This window comes from Solanum lycopersicum, chromosome 10 (assembly GCF_036512215.1).
Source record: "Solanum lycopersicum chromosome 10, SLM_r2.1".
NCBI classification, from domain to species: Eukaryota; Viridiplantae; Streptophyta; class Magnoliopsida; order Solanales; family Solanaceae; genus Solanum; species Solanum lycopersicum.
Window position 1 is genome coordinate 25436759 of NC_090809.1, and position 27761 is coordinate 25464519.

Genomic DNA, 27761 nt, shown 5'->3' on the forward strand with positions numbered 1-27761 from the left:
AATTTCGGAGTCTAAATCTTGGACTCTTACTAAATGGTATAAACATCTTTTAAAGATCATTTTGCATGCTTTTAAACAGGAGATGATACGACCTCTAGGAATAGAATTTCCGCCCTTCCACTCTAAAATGGGCTCATTTGGAATGTTAAACTTCACCACCATTGTTCTACAAACTATGAAGGCAAAGCAAGTATGCAACCAATCCATACACAATATGACATCAAAATCAAACATATCAAGTTTTACTTGTTCAACATGAGTAACTCTATTGGGAAACATTATAGGACAATTTCTATATACTTTTTTTTGCAATAATCAACTCAATCACTAGGGTAGACACCATAAAAGGTTCATTGAAGATATCGGGCAAAATGTCAAACTTTTTAGCTACTAGAGGAATAATAAATGAAAAGGTAGTACCGGGGTAAAGTAAAGCATATACATCAATAGAAAATACATTCAACATTCTGGTCACCACGTCGGAGGAAGTATCTCGCTCACCCTTAGAGCGGAGAGCATAAAAGTGATTCTTCTTTGGAGCATCATTAGAACCACTTGTTTGCCCACTCTCCTTGTCTTGTCCCTTCACATTTGGGCAATCTCAAACTTTGTTCCCACTTTTACCACAACCAAAACAATTATCCGTTCCCTGAAGGCAACCACCATAATATTTCTTGACACACTTCCTACAAGTTGGCTTCCTTGTAGGTGCACTAGCACCCCTTCCTTTTTGAGGCTTTGGGTTAGAAACCCTATCATCACGAGCCTTGGGAAATTTGGTAGGAACTTGATCAGAAAACCTCTTCTAGAACTTAGGCTTGTCTTGAATGTAAAGCCTACCCTTTGACGAACCATCATTAAAAGACCTTGACATCTCTACTCTTTCTTTTAGCCCTTGTCTCTTCCATTTGTTGAGCATGAACCATGAGACAATAAATGTTCATATTGTCATGTAGCATAGCCAAATGACATTCTTCTTTCAAGTCATCCGACAATCCCGTCATTAAGCGGTTTATTTCATCTCTAGGGTCGGAAAGAAAGAGCATACTTTTAAAATTTAGTAAATTTCAAAGAGTATTCAGGTACACTCAAACCTCCTTGACGAAGGTTGATGAACTACACCATATTATCTTCCCTCTTCTCCCTAGGAAACAACTTATAAAGAAAAACCTTCTTGAAAACCTACATGTCACGGTCCACCTTTTAAGGGCCTATTGTCTCTCAATTGAACGTACCAAGTTTGGGCCACATCTTTGAGTTGGTAAGTGTCTAACTCGGCTTTCTAAATAGTAGTCAACCCCATAGCACAGAGGATCTTGTAGATTTCATCAATGAAATCTTCGGTGTCTTCCTCAACCTTGGACCAACATAAAGTAGGGGGATTCATCCTAGTGAAATCCCTCAAACGGGAGGCCATGGAACCAATATATCGGGTTACTCGGGGTACAACCTCCCGATTAGCTTGGGCCATCATAGCTTGATCTTGAATAGTGACGTCTTGTGCTTGAGTAGTAATTACTTGAGCCATTTGGAGAAAAGAAACCCTTATTTCACCATCCACCAAAGGAGGAGGACTTACCAAATCTTTGTCATCATTAACATCTTCTTCGAGATGAGGGACTTGATTGCCTCGGGCAGGAGCTCTCGTATTGGCAATCTCTTCATCAAGTCTTCGTGGCACGTTCCTTCGAGTACTCACTACCTATAATCATAATAATAGTATTAGATGCTAAGAGCACATATAGTCAAGACTCTAGAGGTCCGATATTGGATTTCCAATAAAGTGAGAGTTTTCTAAGCATGTTATAGTTTCCTATTCATAAGTGTGGCGTGATTAACAATTATCAATAAGAATCTACATAGATGTTGTTAAGTAAGACATTGAATCTAAAATACTCAACCTCAAGCTCTGCTACCAAGTTTGTAAACCTGGGGAGAACCCCCTAGACGTAACCAGCGTCGTCATCCACTTTGAGGACTAAGACTAGACTCTTAGCTTACATCATTATATTCATAGGCTAAAAATGTAAAAAAACTTTAAAACTTTTCTACATCTATCTTGAGGTTTACATAGACCTCTACCATATATATATATATATATATATATATATATATATATATATATAAGATATAACATAGTCATAAAACTGAATGTCTCATCTTATAACCATCTAAACGTGAATACCACAAATGGGCATATCCCATACATCAATACAATAACAGACACATATAGTCTTTACAATCTTTAGTACTCAAAGGAAAAGGAAAGAACGAGGAAGTCTTAAAACCAGAACAACTTCATTAGCTTGATAGTGGCATTGCCCTCGAAAAGTAAGGACCTACCCAACTTGGATGAGTGAGAATTCCAAGTCTTCCTTCAAAGTCATCTCAAAAGCCCTTCAACGACCGAAACCTAAAATGTCGGGAAAAAGGTAGAAAATGCCATTTGTACTAAGTATGAGACCAAATGCACACACATCATAAAAACATGCTAGAACAGGACATCTCCCTTAAAGTATGCAATTTACTTTGAAAAGTCTTATTCACATTCAAGAAGACCATTTCAATCAGTAAAACATATTACTTAAGTCAAGAGCTTACATCACGAGACCAACAATACTAAGTCTAGTCAAGTTAACATGCTCATCCACACAATTTGAATAAATAGTCAAGAAAACCCTATTTATCAAGCTATAACATCAACAAGCATGAATAAGAGTTCATTACAACATAAACAAAGAAAGATCATTACCCATGAACCTTATTAATTCAACTAGTGCAATGATTAAGCAAAGCCTCATAACCTTACTCAATCAAGTGAACTCAACAAGAATCATGACCAATGTCCTATTTCACATAGCATATAATTAATAGTATATATCATCATACTTTATCAATAGACACCAAACACTCATAAGTGAATTCAACATCATAGGATAGCACCAACATGTAAAATCCTCATATACATATTATTTACATTTATAAGCATATTCATATCTAAGAAAATACTCCTAAGACTTCACTTAAGGCCAACCAATGCAATGTATAGGTAAAGTTCCATACCCCTACCTAGACTAAGTCACACCTCTCAAGTTATCTTAGTTAGAGTCCGTTTTATTTCTTTACTTTAGTTTTGGTAACATCTTCCATAACCGACATACAGTGTCATGCAACCCTACACTGAAGGAGGGAGGACTACTTGCAAAGGTAGTACCAAAACATGAACATAGAAACTATGTGAATCCCCTAGCTAGTATTCCTATGGGGGAAACATGGTTCAAGAACTAGGAGATATAGTTGGGACCCTCTTTATGCTATATGCATTGTTGTATCCAATCTCAAGAGTACCTTAGTGATCCTACCTTTCCTATGTGGGAAGGGCACTCCTCACTCTAATTCACTCGGTGCTAAGATAGAATCTCTTTTGAAATGTCTTTAATGTATTTATTAATCATCATAGCTTAATGTCGGTCATAGGATCTATCCCTTGTATAATCATCATCATCATCTCAATGATAATTGCATGAGTATAGTAATTTCATTACAATCCATATAAGTGAGGTTAGCACATTCAAATAATCACATCCTTATAAGGCACATTGGTAAGTTATCACCATCCTTATAACATTTACATCTTAGCCAACAACTTACAAAACCATAGTCAAGACATTTCAATTTAACATCACACCAACCCTATCAATATTAATACAAGGTATACTTCAATACAACATCAGCACTTAATCACAATCAACCATAATTGAAGTAAAAAGTTGAGATCATAAGACTTGCCAAGTCTCCTTCATAATCCACCATCAATGTTTTACCATGAACTCTTAACTCAACCCAATAAGGGTGTAATATCATCACACAAAAATAACCAACATGATAATAAAATCAATTGAATCACTACATCACAATCCATCACTAGTTGATAGATTAATATAAGAGACATAAGTTAAATTCATAATGTACTTCACAAGCTAGATCAATTACTCAAGAACTAGCATGATAGGACAAAAATTTATCTTAATTTATTCACAACGGATACAATAACATCATGGGATAGTAACTTAACCAGTAACAAAGTTGATTGAACCAACACTACACAATTCACATTAAGATCACAACCTAGGGTTAAGGGAAAAAGGTAATCTTCTACAAATTAGACCAATTTATCAATGAGTAGTGTAATATAGTAATAATTCATCATAATTTAATCAATACAATCCAAATAAACCATAAGAAGATCAATTTAAGGTATCAATTTGGAGATTGGAAAAGACTCACATGAAAAGTCATCTTTCGCAATCAATTTGATGGAACCCTTTGGGGAAAGAAGTCCAAAGGTAAAAGTAATTCCATACCTTAATGTTTGATGGAGATTTATGGAGAAATTTGGTGATTTCAGCCCTAGAACCCCTTTCAATTTGCCTTCTATTGTGTTATTGTACTTGTGAAAGAGAAAGAATAAAGGAGGATAATTTGGGTTTGTGAATTTTGAAGGCTTAAGTTAGTTTAATTAGCTTAGTCTTTATATAGGTCATTAACTAACTTAATTAGACCTCACCTAACCCCTAAATAATTGTCTAACCACTTAATTAATTAATCCAAGTGAACTTAAAACGAATAGCAAAAATAGTGGTCTCATAGACGAGACCATGACGACGCCTCGGGTGCCAATCGATGGACCAAGGGACAAACCATCCTGCTGGTCAGTAGTTTAGTTTAGAGACTTGTCAAGTTATACCTCATGTGTATTTGTCTAAGCGTCCATCGACGGAAGCAGTCCACGCCCTGTGGATTGGACAACAGATCATTTGTTGCATCAGTTGGTGGACACTGCCTTGGGCATCCTTTGACCCCAAAATGCATAAGTCCTCCTTATGGGCCCTTGGCTGGTCCTTGGAGAGTCGTGACCAGACGTTTCATTTACGAATCAAATCTAATACGAGTAATACACTTGTACCAAAATTTATCAATTCTTGGCTAAAACTTAGTCAAATAGTCTAAGGCACAGTGGAATTTCACTAAACTAGTTTTCGGACGTCATGGACGTTCTTTGACGTTTTGATTCCTAAACTTCCTAAATGACTTATATACATTAAAATTTGACCTTAAAACAGATTGTAAACCTTTTGACACCTATTTTAGACTCTATAATATGTCTTATACTTTTGGATTATTACAGTAACATCTCGTAACTTGTAGTAGCCTAGAAAAGCAAAGAAACTAAGAATAATCACTTTTGGAAAGAAAAGGTAAAAGCTGGAAATTTTCCTAAGTTTAAAAAGTGGGGTTTGGTCATTTTCAAACAACCATAACTTCTAGGTTATCATGAGTTAGAGGTAGTTCTTGTTATGGTTGGTAAACGCTTGGAAAGATCTTTCCAATGGCATCATGTTAGCGCAATTTTGATATCGTATGTGGGAGATATGCCTTTAGGAAGTTAGGTTGTTGACTGAAGGAAAGTCCAATCCAGATTTAAGGAAGGGAAAACTACTCTTTTTACCCATTAATTTCCTAATTCCTTTTAAGGGTTTAATTGGGGTACAAACAAGTTTTAGTTCAGATTAGAAAAGTCTTTCACGCTAAGGGATTAGGAGAAAACAAAAGAGAAGAAGAAGAAGGGAGAAAGATCAAGATTTCGAATAGAATGCCAAGGGATTCTAGTGGAATTCGTCAGGGTGATCCCTATTATGGTACATGGGAATTAATTCATCTGCACCCTAATATTGCTTCAGTTCTGTAGATTTGGAGTTTTTTTACATGATTTGAATGAGTTCTTGATAAATTTTCTTGAATCCCATTTAGTTGACTTATTTAATACCCATTGGTGTTGATTAGTAGTTTCCGATGTTTTTTTATGTTAGATTAGTTGGGTATTGATAGTATTGATGATCCTAAGGGTTTGCAGATGAAACCATGGAGGTTTAGGCGATCTGGAGATTGAAAAATGAAGAGAAAAGTTTGTTATAAGCATCTTGGAATGCCTGGCGCATCACGCCTACTGTACGCTAGAAACTAGCTTCAGTCACTGGGGCCTGGCGCGGCGTGCCACCAGTGCGCCCGGATCCGCGGTTTTATTTCATTGTTCATAGTTTAGACCTTTTAAGTCTTCCAACTTATATTAACACCTTTCAATGATTCTAATTACTTCAAGATCAAACTCAAGGAAGTTAAGAGTAAAGTAGAAAGTTAAGAAGTAAGTTAATGTAAAGTTCTTGAAGGTTTTTCAAGAGCCTTGTTTTAACATTTTGACTTTGTTTTAAGACTCGAGTTTCAATCTAAGTAAAAAGTTAAGTTGAAGTTATTTTATTCAAAGGTATATGGGGACTAAGTATTCCTAAAGATACTTCAAATATTTTTTCACATTTAAACAAGTAAGGAAACTTTTATTTCCAAGGAGTCTTAGGGCGAGTTTTCAGAAAAGAACTAACTTTCTAAAAGAACCAAGCAGGAAAACTAATATTTTCAAGATAGAGTTTGAGACAAGTATTTTGAGCACTAATCTCAAACCATAGAATTTGTATGTTTTTAAACATAATATCCAACATATTTTTTGGGAGTAGTATGGAGCAAAGATATGGGAGAGAGTTCAGACAACTCATAGCCCCCATAAACCATGTAGCCGCCATAGGCAGAAAAGGGTTAATAAATTTTAGATGAACCCTTTTAAGACTAGACTGGTGGATCAATTAGGCAGATCAGGTCTTATACTTTGGCCGAATATAGGATGCGCTAGTAGCGTGAGGTAGATTGTTGTATCATCACTGTAGCTCTTAAGTGATGGTTCTCGTTCAGGGAAACTCCAACAATAGTTATTATTTTTTTATACAGATTAGTTTATTTGTATTTTTACATACATATCAGAGTTTATTGTATCTTTCTATACATTAAGAGTTTACAACATGTTTTCAGATAGAATTTCTTTATATTGCAGTTAATTTTATATTGCATTATACTGAAATGAGTTAGTTACTTATGAGTTGAGGAGAGACAAGGTTAGTGTTCCTTCTTACTCATTTTCAGGTTGAAGTGTTGTTAGAATTTTCAATGTACTGATGTCAGTTGGCCTGCATCGTATCATAATGCAGACGCAGGTAAGTAGGATCAGCATTTGGCATATCATTGATTCATTGAGCAGCTCAGAGTCAGTTACTGAGCCTCCCTTCATTCTGGAGGACATATTTAGCATAGTGTTACTTTTATAGTTTTCAGTTGTTAGGATGATTAGGGGTCATGTCCCAACATCCCTCGTTATTTTACAAGCTTCATAGATATATGTGAGTAGTTTTCGTAGTCTTTCTTTCTTTTATAATCAACTAAGACTTGGGTTGCCACTTTGGTTAATTATTATCTTTAAAGTTTTTTCTTAGGTTTTATCTTATGTTTATGTCTTCTGCTGAGTTAAGTAATCCAGGACAAGGGTCTGCTTATGGCTGTAAATGGTCATTCAGTGTTGGCTACGTCCATGGTGTAGGCTTAGCGCATGACAAACTTGGTATCAGAGCAAAGAGTTCATTAGTCGTAGCGTGTCTATGAAGTCATGTCTGTAGAGTCTTATTCATCGGTGTAAAGCGCGCCACATCTATGATTAGGAGGCTACAACATTTACAAATTTCTCACTTCTTTCATATTCCTTTTTGTGTCTTCGAGTCTATTTCTAAAAGTCTCTCTCTAATTCGTGCTTGCACGTGTTCCAGATAACCATGCCTCCACGAAGAGCAACTAAAGGTCGTCCAGCTAGGAAGAATATCAAACCTCAAGAACAAGAGTTACCTAGTGCACCTAAAGTACAACCTCAAGGAGAAGTTACAAACACTGAATTTCGTGAGACTATCAGGATATTGAGTGAATTTGACTACCCAGGTTGGTCAACAGAGGGGAGCTCGACAAGGAGGGGCTGACACTTCGAGGATTTGGGAATTCTTGAGGATAAGTACCCTAAGCTTCACTAGTTCATACGCTATTGAGGACCCAGAGAAATTCACTGAGGATTTGAAGAAGGTAATCAAGGTAATACATGTTGCTGACATTGAGAGAGTTGATCTAGTTGCTTATCAACTCAAGGGCATTTCTAGAACGTGGTTTGACAAGTGGAAAGAGTGTAGAGATTAATATGCACCACAAGCGAGCTGGGCTTGTTTTGAATAGGCCTTCTTGGGGCGTTTCTTTCCCCGAGAATTGAGAGAGACCAAGGCACATAAGTTCCTCACCCTTAAGAAGGATTCGACGGGATTGGCTAAGCTTGCATGAGTATGAGTTTAAATTCACCCAACTCTGTTGTTATGCTCCAGAGATGGTTAAGGACATATGGAGCAGGATAAGTTTGTTATTTTTCGGATTTGGTTGCTCTTCAAACAAAGAGGGTTGGATTATACTTAATGGAGACATAGACATTTCGAGGTTGATGATATATGTATAACACGTAGAGGAGGAAAAGCTAAGGGACAAAAGGAGTATAGAAACACAAAAGCCAAGACTGGAATGAGTTTGAGCAATAGAAAGGTGGTTCGAATCGGCCACAATTTCATAAACAAAAGAGGTCGGCACCATCATCTACTAGTGCACCTGCACCCAGAGATAGGATTGATAATCAGGGTCAGAACTCCCAAGCTAAGCTTGCATATTCACAGGGCAGTGTAGGCATGGAGGTAGTAAGCTTCCTGCCTGTACCAAGTAAGATAGAAATCACTTCAGTGTTTTTTGTAAGGGATCCACGGGTTGCTTTAAGTATGGTCAGATCGGGCATTTTATGAGAGAGTGTTCAAAGAACAAGCTAGGTGGTAGTAATGGGGGTAATACAGCTCAGTCATAATTAGTTTCTCAACTAGATAGGGCTGCACATATGGGAGCTACTTCTGGTGCTAGCGGAGAAATGAACCTCTTGTATGCTCTCAATAATCTCCAAGCACATGCAGATTTGCCAGACTTTGTTAGTTGTATGATGCAAGTCTTAGACTTTACTGTTTATGCATTGTTAGACCCAAGAACGATTTTATCTTTCATAACTCCATATGTCTTCATGAACTTCATTATCATTCATGAGCAACTTAGTGAACCATTCAGTGTTTCTACCCTTATTGGAGGATCAATTATAGCGGAAAGGGTCGGTCATGATTGTCCTATTTCCATCAATCACAAGAACACAATCGCTGATTTAGTTGAGTTAAATGTGGTAGCCTTCGATGTCATTCTTGGTTTGGACTTGCTTCATGCAAGTTATGCCTTAGTTAATTGTAGAACTCGAGTAGTCAAGTTTCAATTTCTAAATAAGCCAGTCTTATTGTGGAAAAACAGTTCAGTAGTGCCGAAGGGTCGATTCATTTCCTATCTTAAGGCGAGAAATTTAGTTTTTAATGGGTGTGTCTATGACTTAGTCCTAGTGAATGACTCTAGTGTTTAGATGCCTCTTATTCCTTCAGTTCTAGTAGAAAAGTGTTTCCAAAAGTACTTCTAGATTATTTTCCCGGAGTCACTCATGAGAGAGAGACTTCAGTTTATATCTTTTTCCATATACTCGTCCTACCTCTATTCCGCCATATATAATGGCATCAGTAGAGTTAAAGAGTTCAAAGAACAAGTAAAAGATCTTTTAGATAAAGGTTTTATCTGACCAAGTGTCTCACCTTACGGTGCTCAGGTCTTGTTTGTGAGCAAGAAGAATGGTTCCCTTAGGATGTGAATAGACAAATGGTAGTAATTTTTTAGTCTTTTCCTTTCACTTGTAATCGACTAAGACTTAGGTTGCTACTTTATCTAATTATTATCTTTAAAGCTTTTTCTAGGGTTTTATCATATGTTTAAGTATTCCACTGCAACATTCAAGTATATTATGAACAGAGTCTTCAAACCTTATTTAGATTTGTTTGTTATCGTCTTCATTGATAACATACTAATCTATTCAAGGAATGAATAAGATCATGCTAGTCACATCAGGATAGTTCTTCAAACATTAAAAGATAAGGAGTTATATGCAAAGTCCTCCAAGTGTGAGTTTTGGCTTAAGTCTATGGCATTCTTGGGTCACATCATTTCTGGTGATGGGAGTAGATTTGATATCCAAATGATAGAAGTAGTTCAGAGTTGTCCTAGACCCACATCTCCAACATATATAACGAGTTTCTTGGCTTTGGTTGGCTATAGAAGGTTTGTTGAGGAGTTTTCATCTATATCATCTCCTTTGACCAAGATGACTCAGAAAAAAGTTATGTTTCAATGGTCGGAAGCTTATGAGAAAAAACTTAAGTAGTTGAGAAAAGATTGACTACTGCTCCAATTTTGACCTTACCAGAGGGTACTCAAGGTTTTGTGGCGTACTGTGATGCATCAAGACTAGGTTTTGGGATGTGTGTTAATGTAGAATGGCAAGGTTATAGTTTTGCTTCCATACAATTGAAGGTTCATGATAAGAATTACCCAACCCATGACTTAGAGTTGGCTGCTGTATTTTTCACTTTGAAATATGGTGTCACTACTTGTATGGTGTTCATGTTTACATATTCACTTACCATAAAACTTATAACATGTGTTCATCCAAAAAGATCTCAATCTTACACAATGGACGTGGTTAAAGTAACTCAAGAATTAAGAAGGCTTTCCATGATGAGTACCACCCATGTTAAAGAACAAAAGAGAGAGCTAGCCAAAGATGTGCACAGACTTTCACGCCTGATAGTCAAACTTATGGTTTCCACAGAAGGAGGAATAGTGGTGACCAATGGGGCTGAGTCATCCCTAGTGTAAGATGTTCACGAGAAGCAAGACCAAGACCCCATTTTGATTGACTTGAAGGAAAATGTTCATTGGAAAAGAGTTTTGTCTTTTGAACAAGGGGGAGATGGTATGCTGAAGTATCAAGGTAGGTTGTGTGTGCATAGGGTGGATGGACGCCAAAAAAAACATGGAGGAAGCTCATAACTCCCGATATTGCATTCATCTGGGTTCCATATAGATGTACTGCGGTTTGAGAGAGGTTTATTGGTGGGAAGGCATGAAGAAGGGCATTGTTGAGTTTGTTGACAATTGACCAAATTGCCATCAAGTCAAAGTAGAACACTAAAGTCCTGGAGGTTTGACTACGAATATAGAAATTACAAAATGAAAGTGGGAGATGATTAACATGGACTTCATTACAGAGATTCCAAGGTCTCGCAGATAGCATGATTCGATTTGGGTGATTGTCGATATAATGACAAAATCAGCCCACTTCTTGCCGGTAAATACCACTCATTCGGCAGAGGATTATGCAAAGTTATACATTTAAGAGATGGTGAGACTTCGTGGATTCCTAGTTTCAATCATTTTATATAGAGTTACAGAATTTACTGGACAGTTCTGGATGTCTTATAAGAAAGGTTTGGGTTCAAAGGTTAACTTAAGCACTATTTTTCATCCTAAAAAGATGGGAAAGCAAGCGCACTATCCAGAACTTAAAAGATATGTTGATATCTTTCATGATCGATATCAAAGGGAATTGGGATGATCATCTATCGCTCATCGAGTTTGATTACAACAATAGTTACCGTTCGAGCATCCAAATGGCTCCAAATGAAGCTCTTTATGGGAAAAGATGCAAATCTCCTATTGGGTGGTTCGAAGTTGGTGAAGCAGGGTTTATATGACCATATGTACTTCACCAAGCTATGGAGAAGGTGAAGGTGATCCATGAGAGATTAAAAAAAACACAGGGTCATCAAAAATCCTACACAGATGTTAGGAGAAGGCCGATTGAGTTTGAGGAGGATGATTGGGTATATCTGAAGTTTCACCCATGAAGGGTGTGATGAGGTTTGGTAAGAAGGGGAAATTCAGTACCCGATGTATTGGTCCTTATGAAATCTTTAAGAGAATTAGCAGTGTAGCTTATGAGTTGGAGTTACCCTAAGAGTTCGCAGCAGTTCATCTAGTGTTTCACATTTCTATGTTGAAAAACTGCTTAGGTGATCCTTCATATATTGTACAAACAGAAAATTTTGGGATTAAGGAAAGCTTATCCTATGAAGAAATTCTGATTAAGATTTCATATCGTCAAGTTCGCAAGTTAAGGATAAAGGAAGTTGCGTCAATCAAGGTCTTTTGGAGAAACCAGTTTGTTGAAAAAGAAACTTGGGAAGTTGAAGAGGACATGAAAAAGAGATATCCACATCTCTTTGAATTCGGAGAGAATGCAGATCAAGGTACTCATTCTCTTATTAAGTACTTTATAATTTATGAGTAAGCATATTGTACTTGCTTTTGATTTTGAGTGTTGAACTTGATGTTACTATTGTTAGTGTAGTTAAATAAATCTCATTCGAGGATGAATGTCCCCAAGGGAGAGATATTATAACATTTTGTAAGTCGTAGTAGCCTAGAATAAGAAAAGAAACTAAGAATAATCACTTTTGGAAAGAAAAGGGAAAAGCTAGAAATTTTTCTAAGTTTAAAAAGTGAGGTTTGGTCATTTTAAAATGGCCATAACTTATAGCTCGGGATGAGCTAGAGGTAGTGTTTTTTATAGTTGGAAATCCCTTGGAAATGTATTTCCAATGGCAGCGAGTTTTCACAATTTCAATATCTATGAGGGAGATACGTCTTTCGAAAGTTGGGTTGTTGAATTCAAGAAAGTCTAATCCGAATTGAAGGAAGGGAAAACTAGTTTTTTTACCCATTTACTTCATAACTCATTTTAGGGGTTTTATTGGGGTAAAAACAAGTTTTAGTTAAAATTAGAAATGTTTTTCACGCTTAGGCCTTGGACAAAAGAGAAGAGAAGAAGAAGGAAGAAAGATAAAGATTTAGCAAAGAACGCTAAGGGATTCTAGTGAAATTAATCAGGGGTGATCCCTATTAAGGTACTTGAGATCTTTCATGTTGGATTAATTCTTCTGCACGCCAATGTTGTTTCAATTCTGTAGTTTTAGAGTTGTTCACATTATTTGAATGAGTTCTTGATAAATTTTGTCGAATACCTTTTGGTTGAGTTGATTTAATACCCATTGGTGTTGATTAGTAGTTGCTGATTTTGTTTCTAAGTTATAGCAGTTGGGAATTGATAGTATTGATGATCATAAGGATTTGGGGATGAAACCATGGAGGTTTAGGAGGTTTAGGAGATCTGGAGATAAAAAAATATAGAGAAAAATTCATTAGACGCACATGGGCAAGCTAGGAGCGTCCAACCTGCAGTACGCCATAACCTGGCTTCAGTCACTGGGCATGGCGTGGCATGCCACCACTTCACCAGAACCAAGCTTCAATCAAATAAGGCTGGCGCGGTGTGCCACATGTGCGCCCACATCAGCATTTTTTTAACAAATTTTTGTAGTATAGACCTTTTAAGTTCTTCAAAGGTACATTAACACCTTCCAATGATTCCAATTACTTCAAATGATCTCTAAAAAACTAGAAATCATTATAGAACTCAAATAATAACCTTGTATCCATAATTCAATTCAAGGAACGATAAGATCAAAGTCAATGAAGTTAAGAAGTATGTTAAAGTAAAGTTCTTAAAGGTTTTCAAGGTCTTATTTAGGCATTTTAACTGTTTTTAAGACTTAAGTTTCAAGCTAAGTAAAGATTTAACTTGAAGTTCTTTTCTTCAAATATATATGTGGACTAAGTATTTCTAAAGATACTTTAAATGTTTTTTTCACATTTAAACATAAAAACATTGATTTCCCTAGAACCTTAGGGAGAGTTCTCAGAAAAGAACTATAGCTTTCTAAAAGAAGAAAGAAGGAAAACTAAGATTTCCAAGATAGTCATTGAGCTAAGTATTTTTAGCACTTATCTCAAACCACAGAATCAATATGTTTATAGAACATAACAGGCAACTTATTTTTTGAAGTAGTATTGAGCACTGATATGGGGAGAGTTCAGACAACTCACATCCCCATGAACCATGTAGCCACCATGGGTAGATAAGGGGACATACTTTTTAGATGAAACCCTTTTTAAAGTAGACTAGTGGATCTATTAGGAATTTTAGGTCTTATACCTTTGGCTGGGTATAGGATGCGATGGAAGTGTGAGGTAGATCGTTGTATCATCATTGTAGCTCTTAAGTGATGGTCGTCGGTTAGAGAAACTCCCACAATAATTATTATATTTTATATAGATTAGTTATTTGTATTTTTACATACATATTAGAGTTTATTATCTCGTTGTATACATTCAGAGTTTACAACATGTCTGATACCTTTTCTTTATATTTCACTTAATTTATATTGAATTATATTGAAATGAATTAGTTTTTCATGAGTTGGGCAGAGCCAAGGTAAGTTTTCCATCTTACTCCTTTCAAGCTTAAGTATTGTTATCATTCCAACCCGCATACTCCTACATTCAATGTACTGATGCCAGTTGGCCTGCATCATATCGTGATGCAGACACAGGTAACTAAGATCAAAATTTGGCATATGGTTGATCTAGTGAGAAGCTCAGAGTCAGTTGGTGAGTCTCCCTTCATTCGGAGGACATCATTAGCATCAAGTTATTCGTTTTAGTTTTCAGTTTTTGGGATGAATGGGGGTCCTATCCCAACATCCCTCGTTATTTTTTAGGCTTAATAGACAGATGGTAGTAGTTTTCTTAGTCTTTTCCTTTCACTTGTAATCGACTAAGACTTAGATTTCCACTTTGACTAATTATTATCTTTAAAGCTTTTTCTTAGGTTTTATCTTATGTTTAAGTGCTCCACTGGGTTAAGTAAGCTAGGATAAGGTTCCGCTCAGGGCTAGAAATGGTCATTGGGTGTCGGCCACGTCCAGGGTGTACGCTCGGGGCGTTAAAAGCTTCAAGACACAGAGGTATTATGAATTTATTTTGGCAAATACCGATTCAGTAGAAGTTGGCATATATTTGAAGAAAGTAATCCAGATAATATAGTATATTCGACGATCACAATCAAAAGAATTTTGAGTCCATTTGAAGGGTTTGTAGATCATTTACATACCCCTATTCACTTATCACAAGTTCATCGGCACCAGATATATAATTGTTATGTTAATAAAGCAACCTGGTACAATTTTATTTTTGTTAGACCCAATAACCGAACATGGTTTATCAAATATTCAAAAGAAATAAAGAATGTAGTAATTCCCCGATGGTTTTACAAATGATGGAGCCAGTTCGGAGGAAATAAACAAGTATTATCAGCTCAACATCAAATAAAGTTTGAGAAATTTTAAGTTGAAATGAATATATCTACCATATCAGAAAATATTAAATTAAATTATGCAAGTTCTTTATTTCCAAAAGGATTTATCATATTATTAGTTCGTCCTTTGACATTCATTAATTTGAGAGGATCAAATATTTAAGCAAGAAATTAAAATTAAAGGATGGGTACCATCTTTCCGCAATGATAAGTTAACTTCAAGTTCATCACCCCGACGGACTATAACAATTTCAAAGAAAAGTTAAAAAGAAGGCTCAAAGAAGCCTTACTAAACCTCAACACTTATAGATATTCAGAATTTGAATTATTAGATATTGTTGCCTCACATGACGAGCTTAGCAACAGAGATATGTTAGATCTACAAGGGATAGCAGGGGCATACCTCTTTAATTAGAAGAAAGTGTCATCAAAATTTGATGATAAAAGAAATAAAAAATCATATCACACAAATGAATGGTGCAAAACAACAAGTTTCAAGACCATTATGATAAAATTCAAAATGCAAGCACGTGTTAACATTTAATGTGTCAACAATTCAACAAACTCGTGAACCCGCAGGAACAAAAGTCCAAGCACAAAGTGACAAAGGACATGATACCAAGGTGCATATATTCAACAATCAAAAAATACATCTTCAAGAAGAAATACATGCAAAAAAAGTCAACAAAATCTATGTATACAAAGTTCCAGCTACGTCACATATATTTCCTACCACGTATAAAAAATTATCAGTTATATCTAATAGTTAGTAGATATGTGCTAGAAGAATAGAGTGTATTAGTATATGCGCACATGTAAACTAGATAGCAGAATAAGTTCAATTACTCAACATTTTTAAGGCCTATTTAAGGCTTTCAACTTGTATTAGTAATGGACATTCAAAATCTTGTGACTTTGAAACCTCTCCACAATTCTCTAAATTTTTCCACTTTTCCAATCTTTTTCAATTCTCCCATCGGTTTTCTCTCTTTCCCTAATCAATAAAAAGATTATAATTACATATTTTTCTCTACTTATTCTTATAACATGTTTTGAATTTTTACGTTTAAGTTTGTTACTGCTTTCTTGTTCTTCTCTTTTCTTATAGTTTTGTTTTAAGATTTTTCTTGTTGTTTCTTTCTTTACTCTGTGTAATTTTCCTATAAATTTCATTCAAGAACTCGGTTCTTCCTCTCCTTTGGTAAAAGAGTTATGTTGGCAGTGAAGGGTATTAGTAGGAATGGCTAAGTCTATACGTTGTCCTTGGCCGGATATCATCGAGACTTATGTTGCGGTCGGTGTAATATATTCCGAGTTTGGTAGTTTTTATTCTTCATTCACTTATGTTCTTAGTTTTATTCCTTAAAGTTGGATAACCGGATAATTTTTTATTTAGACGTTGGCAAGCCTGTACTTTTTCGTTGGGTTAGCTTAGGATGTGTGTGTCATAGAGCCAGGCTCGGAGTGTGGTCTTGTCCCCAAGCCTAGAGGAATAAAATCAAAGAAGGTTAGTGAAAAAGGTAACACAAAGAATTTATTATTCTAATAGTAATATTTTAAGTAGACTTTTATGCCCAAGGATGGTGTTCTTCTCCCTGCTAGATTCTCCATCAAACTTAAAATAAGATCACCTACAAGACACCGTGATTTTATCAAAAATTATAATATTAAATTTTTTGAATCTACTATTGCCATTAATAAAAATATTGAGACGATTAAATTGTTAGCATCTAATGATATTTATAGGTATAAGAAAAATTCTAAATTTCTTCATATAGGAATTGTCATAATCCCGCCCTTCCGTTACTCTACTAAATTTTCCTTAGGATTCCATTCTGGAATTCGGTTCGTCCCCTCCACTGGTATCAGAGTCAAGTTGGTCGGGAAGGCTATGAGTAAGAGCAACTAATTCCCTATGTTGTCCTTGAGCTGACAGTATCGAAACATAGGTTGCGGCCAGTGTGATAAGTTTGGATTTTTGTAGTTATTGTTCTTCTTCCGCTTATATTCTTAGTGTTATTCCTTAAAGTGGGGTAACCGGATAATTACTGGTTTAGACATTTGCATGACCATAGTTTTCCGTTCGATTAGCTCAGACCATGTGTCTTAGAGCCACACACAGAGGGGGTTCCAATTGTCAAGCTTAGAGGAATAAAACAATGAAGGTTAGAGAAACAATAACTACATGAAGAATTTATTATCCCAATAATAATCTTTAAAATTGACATTTAAGCCCAAGGATAGTGTTCGTCTCTCGGCTAGAATATCTTTTAATATGAATTCACCTACACATCAAAATATTTTAAATAGCATTAACATCTCTACAATTTCTAATAAAATTGCAAAAATTGAAAATGATCTACAAAATTGAAATATTCCTAAAGAACACTTTTAAAAGGTTTATAAAACTTGTCACTTTTATTTTATTAAAATTTATAATATTAAGACTTCTGAGTCTACTATTGCTATTAATAAAAATATTGAGACTATTAAATTGTTAGCAGCTAACAATATAAATATGTGTAAGAAATATTATAAATTTCTTCATATAGGACCTGTCCAAGTTGTAGTCAGACCATTATATAGATTGAGTTTAGATGTACTCATATGTCTTCTCTTAAGAGACAATAGGTTATTAAATTTTGACAATTCATTATTAATAGTACAACAAAGTAATCTTGCCAATGGCCCGGTATATTCTAATTGTTATCCTAATTATTCAGTAGATATTAATGATCAAAATGTAATTAATACATTAAAATTAAATGTTAAATCTAAAATATGAATGGTAAAGCTAATACTAGAGAAACAACTATTATGTATAGAATATATTATAGATTAATGAAAACTATCTTAGCTCCTAAGGCTAAAATAGTAAGTAATAAAGGAGTTACCATGCTCATGGATGCAAATCATAACCATAATAACACCTTTATCCCAAAAATTATAAAATTAGATGATGTATTAACAAAATATGATTGGCATTTTTACTCCATAATGGAGCCAGAAATTGAAGAAGAAAATCCAAAAATTGAACACGTAATTCAATTTCCAGATGGATTAATAGATTCAATATTTCTAAGATCCCTATCTTGTGGTAAAATTTCTTCAAGTAAAAGGATGTTATTTTTGACCTATCTTTCTCCTTGACAAAGGAGGAAGATGAAATATCCTTAAAAGAGAGAGATAAAAAATTAAAAGGGGGTAGATTTCTCATAAACGATTCAAGAAATCTACTTGTCCCGTTACTAGTAAATTTCAAAAAATAAAAGAACTTTTATGCATGATTAGATTAGATGAACCTTTTGAACCAGATATTAAATATTTAGATAAATTTTGAACTAGTCAAGAAAATTCCATTAAAAACAATAGTATGTAAAAAGATATTCTTTATTAGAAAGAATAACCTTTAGAAATAAATGGTTCAGTGATATGAAAAGATTAAAATGTTACATAAAAAATTTTAAATGGTTTGAATACATAGGAAAATTAGACAACTAGAAAGAGTCATTAAACATGCTTCTAAATAAATGGTAATAGTACCAAAAAAAGAATAAAGTAGTTGATTCTACAGTTCCCTCATTAGAAGAAATTACTTTGTCAATAGAGGGTAAAGTAATTATTGTCTCACCCTTTAAAATAGATATAATAAACACAAAAGGTGATCCAACAAATAAGGATATAAATATAATACTGAAACAAAAAAATTATATAAATTAACTACTTTAGGTAGTCTCTAATCAAATCTTAGAAGCTGATAATAAACAGATGTTAAAGATAAAACAAGCTCTTCTTACAAGGATAAAAATAAAGATTCAGGAAATCACCCAATATTTAAATTACCTGAACTTCTTAAAGATAGATTTCATAACTATCAAGAGAAAATTGAGATTACTGATGAACTTATAGGAATTATTAATGAAAAATCAAATCCAAGTCCATAAATACTTTGTCCAAAGATAATCACAATGAAATTAATAAATTAGGTTATAGTTATTCCATCAAAAACAATTATTACAAGAGACCTTCCTTTTCGGATATGAAATATGAAAAAACAAATTTCTATCTCATAATTCACACTCTGAAAGTGAAATTGCAGAACGGAATATTGATGGACTCGCAAAATATTAAATATATAATAAATTACATGAAAAATGTATCTGATAAGCAAGCTACTACTTTAGTTACCGCCAAATTTACTGGCACATCAAAAAATTGGTGGGACAACTACCTTATCGAAGATCGATAATAAGGAAAAGGTAGTAAATGCTACTACTATCATTTCTATAATTAAAACTCAGTCAGGAGGGGAAATTATAGAAAATCGAATTTTAGAAGATTTCACTACCAGCTTAATTTATAATATAGTTAAACACTTTATAGGGGAACCTCAATTCTTTCAAGATAGAAATTTAGAAATATAATCTAATTTAACTTGTCAAAAGTTAGATGATTTTCGATTGCATAAATTTGTTTTCATGAATAAAGTTATGATTCGCAAGGACTGCAATCAGTTATTGGAAAGAACAATTTATTAGTGGTTTACCAGTACAATTTGCTAAAAATGTTAGAATAAAATTAAAAGATAGGTTTTGTAACACTCCAGAAATTTATTCAAACTAAGACATGAATCATCCTTCGTAGTGAGTGATATTTTTTAAAGGAATTTAAATTTTCTTTAGTTTTAAGGTCACTAGATGTATCATATTGAGTTCTCTAAGAATTAAATTAGAAATAACAAAAATTTGAAATTTGGAGAGTTAAGATATTTATGAGTTTTGGGTCAACTTCAAACTATCATAACACCTAGAACATGATGATTTAGGTGTGGTAAAAGATATCATAGGAGATATCATCGAATTATATTTCCAACACCACCGAGTTTGCTAAGTTTTGAATTCGGATGAGTTAGATATAGCCTTTTGAAGTCAGGTTGTCAAGTTAAGGAAAGTTAGCCGAATATAGGTTAGGATATTTCGGTCTTTTCCTTACCCAATAAGATTTGATTCATTTTTATTAATATTTTAGAGGTTTATTCCTTTACGTGTAAGTTTTATAATCCTAATATATGCCTAGGGTTCTAGTTGAGAGTTCAAGAAGAGACAAGAACATAAAAGAGGAGAAAAGAGGAGAGGATCAAGCGTTTGTTTAGATTCTTCCGTCTTGTTGCGGAATTTCGCCATTGGTTTAACACCTAAGAGGTATGTAAGCTTCCATAGTTTTAATTTTGTTCACCTACATACCAAACATGTTATTTTCAACGTAATTTTATTCCCAAAGAGTTGAAGGATTTAAGTTCTTGATAGGTGTTCTTGAGGTTCATTATAAATCTTGTCTTGTTGGGGTTTTGATGATTTCTTGAGATGAAAGTATTTTTTGGAGTTTTTTAGTGCATTAATGTGTACTTAAGTTGGGTAATTGAATGTAAGGAAAACTTAAGAAAATAAATCGATTAAAAGCAATTTAGGGTCAGAAAACGAGAGAAGAAATTCATCGAAACGTGGCCCGGAAAGGGAATAGGGCAGAAAACACCAGATGTGACCAAGGGGATAGGTAGTGCGACTGCAGTGCACCTAAATGCACTCTCTGATGTTAGAGGCTTGCGCTTGGAACGCGCCAGGGTCGCCTACCCCCACTTCTTTTCCATCGGTTGTCCCGTTTGAGTTCATTTAAAGTGTATCTTCATTTTTTTTATTATAAACACTTTAAACTAAACACTTATAAATCATTCATAACATGAATTATAACCTTAAAATTAATAATTCAAAATCAAGGTAAAGTTGACATTTAATTTTGAGAGTTCTTCCAAACCTTTTGAGAGAGTCCTTTTGAGGATCCTTCTACAGCTTCAGTAAATTGTTTCAAGACTCAAGAAATTGAGCATGCGAGTGAGGATAATGTATTCATGATACTATAATATGACCTAGATCCTTCATATCATGAACCATAAATATCTTGAATTCATGATGACCATTTAAGAGAGATTTAAGAGAAGAGTTCAAGAAAGAATTTTGAGTTCAATTGTGAATCCTTTGAAATAGACTATTGATGTGAACTAAGTTTTGATGAAGGAAGGAAGAGAATGATAAGATTTTTATACACGAGTTCAATCTATTTACCTAGACCTTCGAATCGAGTTGTTCATGTCCATAACTTCCGCATGAGTTCCATAAATTGAGTATCATTGAGAGGAGTAGTATCTCCAAGTTCTATGTATTAAGTATTGAGTTCCTTTTTCCTTTTGAGATTATTTTCCTAATCATTGTACTATTACATGTTACTCATGAAGTCCTTGAGATGATTAGTGCATGCCCATAATTCCGCATGTACCCTATAAGTCAAAAAATCTTGAGATAAAAAGTGTCTTATAATCCTTGAGTTAAGTAGTTCATGCTCATAATTCTGCATGAACCCTCCAAGTTGAACATCATGGAATCATCCATAAATATGATATCATGAACCTTGAATCCATAATCCAATTTAAGAAAAGTTATGATCAATGTTAAAGGAGTTAAGAGTTGAGTCTAGAAGTTAAGAAGCAAGTCAAAGTAAAGTTTCTTTAAGTTTTCATATTGTTGGGTTTGTTCACACACACACCAAACATTTTATATTCAGTGTAATTTCATTCCCAAAAAGTTGAAGGATTTAAGTTCTTGATAGGTCTTCTTGAGGTTCATTATAAATCTTATCTTGTTGGGTTTTTGATAATTTCTTGAGATAAAACTGATTGTTTAGAGTGTTGTTTTGAGTTTATTAATGTATACTTAGGTTGGGTAATTGAATATAAGGAAAACTTGAGAAATGAAATCTATTAAAAATATTTAGGGTAAGAAAATGAGAGATGAAATTCGTCGAAACGTGGCCTGGGGAAGGACTTACACAGCACGCCCCAGATGCGCCCATGGGTCTGGAAAAAGCGCGCATGCAGTGCTCCAAAATGCACTTTCTGATGTTAGGGGCTGGCGCCCCACGCACAGAACGCGCCAGGTTCGTCTGCCCCCACTCCTTTTCGATAGGTTGTCCCGTTTAAGCTCATTTAAAATGTATCTTCACTCCTTTTAATTCTAAACAAATTAAAATACTTATAAACACTTAGAAATAATTCATAACATGAATCATAACCTTAAAATTAATAATTCAAATTCAAGGTAAAGTTGATATTGAGTTTTGAGGGTTCTTCCGAACCTTTTGAGAGAGTCCTTTTGAGAAGTCTTCAACTACTTCTAGTAACTTGTTTGAAGACTCAAGCATGTGAGCATGGGAGTGAAGAGAATATATTCATGAGTCTTCAGTATCACCTAGATCCTTCATATCATGAATTATAACTCTTGAATTCATAATTCACATTCAAGAGAGAGTTAAGAGAGGAAATCAAGAAAGCCTCTTGAGGTCAATTGTGAATCCGTCGTGGTAAACTATTGCTTTGAACTAAGTTTTAAGGAAGGAAGTAATAGAAACAGAAAATTTTTATACATGATTTCCATCTAGTTACTTAGACCTTCTAGTCGAGTTGTTCATGCCCATAACTTCCGCATGAATTCCATAAATTGAGTATCATTGAGAGGAGATCTCCAAGTTTTAAGTCTTGTATATTGAGTTCCTTATTACTTTTTAGATTATATTCCTAATCATGGGACTATTACATGTTGCCCATAAAGTCTTTTAGATGAATATTTCTTTCCCATAATTCCGCATGAATTCTATAAGTAAAAAATTCTTGAGATAAAAAGTGTCTTTGAGTCCTTAATTTAAGTAGTTCATGCTCTTAATTTCGCATGGAACCTCTAAGTTGATATCATGAAATCTTCTATAAATATAATATCATGAACCTTGAATCCATAATCCAATACAAGGAAAGTTAAGATCAAAGTCAAAGGAGCTAAGAGTTAAGTCTAGAAGTTAAGAAGCAAGTTAAAGTAAAGTTAGTTTAAGTTTTCAAGAGTCATTAATAAATGTTTTAACTTTGTTTTAAAACTAAAGTTTCAAGTTAAGTAAATAGTAAAGAGTTGAAGTTCTTCCTTCAAAGAAATACAAGGTAACTAAGTATTCCCTAAGAGTTGATTTAAGACTCAAGTTTCAAGCTAAGAAAAGAGTAAATATATGTTTCATTTCTCAAAATATATAAGGGAACTAAGTATTCTATAAGATTCTATTATGTAAGTTAAGATGAAACTAAGATTCTCAAAAGATTTTTGAGCAAGAAAAGGGAACGTTGATTCCAAGAGAGCTTTCTAAAGCTAAGTGTTGAGCAATTATCTCAACCCAAGGAAGGAAGTTGTTTTTAAAAGCATGAGCTAAAGTATGTTTTAAAAGTAGTATTGAGCACCAATGTGGGGATGAGAGTTCATATTAACTCAAGTATCCATGAAAATCATGTAGACATCATGGTATTAATGGGTTATACTTTTTAGATGATCACGTAAGTTAATCTAGTGTATCCACTAAGTTAAGTAGTTCTATGCGACGACAAAGTGTATGACAGTTCTGTCAGTATGGGTAAGACTTTGTATTATCATTTAGGCTTATAGTGGTGGTTGTTGGTTAGAGTATCTCCCATAGAAATTATATAACTTTACTATATAAGTAAAGTTGAGTTTCTTATTGCATTTTCTATAACGACCTAAGTTGCTTTTATTGTTTTATAAAGTTTTTATACATGCATGTGTATTGTTGTTTTAAATTGAGTTGAGTATCCCAAGTTGAATATCCAGAGTCGACTATAATATTTTTAAGTTAAGTATCTAATCTCTAACTTGAGTATCTTATCCTTGAGTATTCTGAGTTGAGTAAGTTGAGTATTCTTGAGTATTCCCTGAGTTTCAAGTTTTAGAAGAGGTAGGTACACTTTAATTTTTATCAAGTATCAAGCTTATGTTATGTTTTAGAAATCTCCTTACATGCTCGTACATTTCACGTATTGTACCATTTGTCCTGCATCTTCTCATGATGCATCTTGAAGTATTCAAGATCATCAACAGGTGCTTCGTTGATACATCCAAGAGTTCGAATTAGATATGGTGAGCCTCCTTGCTTCCGATGGACTTCCTTTACTTTCCAGTTTAGTTAGGAGGTCTTAGGTATTGTCGTGACTTCAATCATTATCAGTTAAAGGCTTCATAGATGGGAAGTATAGTTGAGGATTTTGTATTAATCATATTTATTTTATTAAAATTTTTCAAGACTTAAGTTGCCCTTTTTATGGAGAATTGAATATAATATATTATTTAGACTTTTTCTTGAGTTAAAGTTTTGTATTTCAGTTTCATGAACTTTATTTTTTTTAAGCTTTTGCATGCTTAAGTTAGTCTTTCGCTTGTAGTCAGCTAGGATGAGGGTTAGCTTGGGGACAAACAATGATTCTTGAGTGTCGTCCAGATCTAGGGTGTAGACTCGGGTTGTGACAGGTTTGAAGGAAAAATTACATACAATCAATTAATCTATGGTAACCTCATAAGTTTTATAAATAGTACTGGATCAGAATTATGCACAAATATGAAACTTAATAATCAACTAGCTTATGTTCTTTATCTTTTATGCATATTGGATTTTTCTTGATAAAAAGCATGTCTTCAACTAAAATGTCCCTTTATGCATATTTTAAATGTTTATGTGCATAACACCATACTTAGTACGTGTATTATATCAACCCATATTGTTTTCCTTTTTTCCACATGTAAGCTCGGGCCATTGAGGTTATTCAAGGTCATTTCTCAAGAAGCTTGGATTTGCTTTTCCAATTTGGTGAGTCCCCGAGTCCAAGGAAGAAGCATCTATGACTCTAGCTTTAGTTCATTTTGTATATTTGATAGACTGTTGTTCTATCCTATTCTTAGACTTTCTATTGTTGTAAGGTCTAAGTCCCACTTTTCATAGTATTATGTCTAGATGGTACTATGAGACAAAGTTAGTTCATATTTTGATATATAGAGGAAGTTGACTTTTAAATTGTTAAAGTTTTAATAATTTTGTATTTTTCTATGGCAATATGCAATGATGAATGTTAAGGGCATATCTAAGACCTCTTCGAGGTCAACGATGTCGGTTACGACTAGGGGATGCTCTCGGGTCGTGACAAAACCACACATCTGCCCTTCACTATTTATTTAACCCTTACAACTAGTTTACGAACCCGTGTGTTGCGCGAATATTTTAAAATATAATATTTTAAATTAAAATAACTATTAAAATTTATCATGCTCTTAGTAATATATATTTTTAAAATGATGACAGAATTCATTAACTCATTTATTTGAGCATGTTAAATTAATCATTATTTATCCACAATTTAATAATTATATTATGAAAATATTATGTCTATAGGCATAATTAGCTATTGGAATAATCTTATAACAAATTGTTTTTTTAATTTTAAAATTGTTGATTTTTAGTTAGTATTTTATTATATTAAAAGAAATAAATACATGTAATACAATTGGTTTAATTTACTAATTTTTACCTAAGCAGGTTTTAAAGTGTGTTTGAGTCGGAATGTAATGGGAAGTTATAGAATTACCTATTTATATTTCCATTTTTAATTAAATAAAGAATTTAAATATGATTTTTAATTTGTAATTTTTTCTAGATCATTCAAATATTTAATTTTTTGTTTTTATAATTATAGAAATATTAAAATCTACAATTTGTGTATATAATTTGTTTACTTTATTAATTTTTAATTGATATGTTTTAGAATATGTATTTGAGTGGGATTGTAATGGGAAGTTTTAAAACTGTCTATTTATATTTTTTATTTAAATAAAGATATTTTTGAAAAAACTAATTTTAAAACACGTTATTTTAGTATTTTTTAAATTTTTGTCTTTAAAGAAATATAAAATTTGTAAAATGGTTATACAACATTAATTTAAAAAATTTATTCAATAAAAAATAAATTTAAAAATTTTGTTTTGATTTGAAAATGACAATTTTCATTTTATTTTTATTATATAACATTAATTTGTAAAATGGTTATATAACAGAATTCATTCGTAATAGAGTTTATGTTTGAATAGGATATTATTAATGGGCAGTTTTAAAATTGTCCATTTATATCCCCGTTTTATAAAATTAATATATTAAATCCTTCTCTGACACAGAAGAGAGAGCGCACTCCCCAAGCCAAGGATGAGTGCCAAAGAGAAGATACCCAAGCTAGTCTATCACAAGGAGAAAGCGAGGCAGTGAGATTTTAGGTTTCATTAGGGATATATACTATACTAATTGTATATTTTAATATTTATAGAAAGGATAATATTATAAATTATATTTTTGAAAATTAAAAATAACAATTAAAATTTTTACTTTTAAAAAGCGGGAATATTAATATGCAACTGTGAAACTTCCCATTACATTTCTCACTCAAACACAAACTTTAAGACCTGATTAAGAAAAAATTTGTAAATTAAACAATTATACTACACTGATTGTATTTCTTTTAACATAATAAAATCTAATAAAATAGACAATTCAAAAATTCAAAAAATAACATAATTATTTTATAAATGTATCTTAAATTAACCAAAAAGAAATTTAAACCAACGAAAAATTCTTCCAAAAACAAATATTAGAAAATTGTGTTTTCCGGAAAAAAAAGACATGTAATTGCAGTTAATTATTTTAAAATAGTGGGATCAATTTTAGAAATCAGTAATTATAATTAATTAAAATTATTTCAAATCCGCAAAAAAATTTAAAGATAAATTTTTAATTTTTATCATGTTGCGGGGATCACATCTACTCAAATCTGCAAGATATAAACAAAAATATTAGTGCATGATAAATAATGAATTATATTTATTATAATATAAATAATAAACAATTTCCCATACTCCTTTAAACAAGAAGTTTTCCTTCAAAGTGTATTTTTATAATTAGAAGAACAATAGAGTGTAAATAAGTAAATCAATTTTTTGTATGTAATTTAAACAATTCTTTGATAGTTTTCATACCTGACTTTAAAATAATGCATATAATAATTCACTGGTCGAAGCAATACATCTGTGCATTGAAAATGAATTTCTCACTCTGAAAAATGATTGTTCTAAAGGATGATACTAACAAAAAGAACAATTTTTTTCTAAAAAATATGACATATATAGAATGAATGAAGCAAATGGATAAACAGGCAGTGATCGCGTTTATAATAGGAATTCAAAATTAAAAAGTGATTACATATTTGAAACAAACCGTATTTTTACATATGATTTTTCTTTTCAGATTTAAATTGAACAGTATGATATTTGATTATCATCTAAGTAAATTTTCAGATTTAAATGGGAAGTTAAATAAACATGGAATTTATTAGATTTTATTTTTTTTTCTTTTGTATTTTTTACTTTATTTTTTAGAAAACGTGGGACGTTAGACTTTTTTTTTAAAAAAAAATAATAACTCAAATCAAGTTTTTTCAAATTTTTTTTGGTTTGTAATTTTAACTACTTTAAATTTAATTTAAAATATTAACTAATTCGCCATTTTCTCTAAATTAACATTATGTGGTTGGTTAATTAATTTGAAAAAAAATCATATTCAATAGTATTTTTACTTTTTAAAAACTAAACTATATCTTTATTTAAAAGATTTTGTTTAATGCGTGAATAATTTTTCTAGTTATTTA

General features: G+C 33.1%; 1 protein-coding gene across 1 annotated transcript in view; it reads right to left on the minus strand.

Annotated features, from left to right (window-relative positions):
- Nucleotides 1-1282: 1282 nt before the first annotated feature.
- LOC112940199 (protein FAR1-RELATED SEQUENCE 5-like) overlaps nt 1283-27761 on the minus strand; it is a 30914-nt gene continuing 4435 nt past the window's right edge. The window contains exon 4 of the mRNA XM_026027977.2: nt 1283-1702. Within this exon, the coding sequence (XP_025883762.2) occupies nt 1283-1702 (420 nt within the window). The remainder of the gene's footprint in view (nt 1703-27761) is intronic.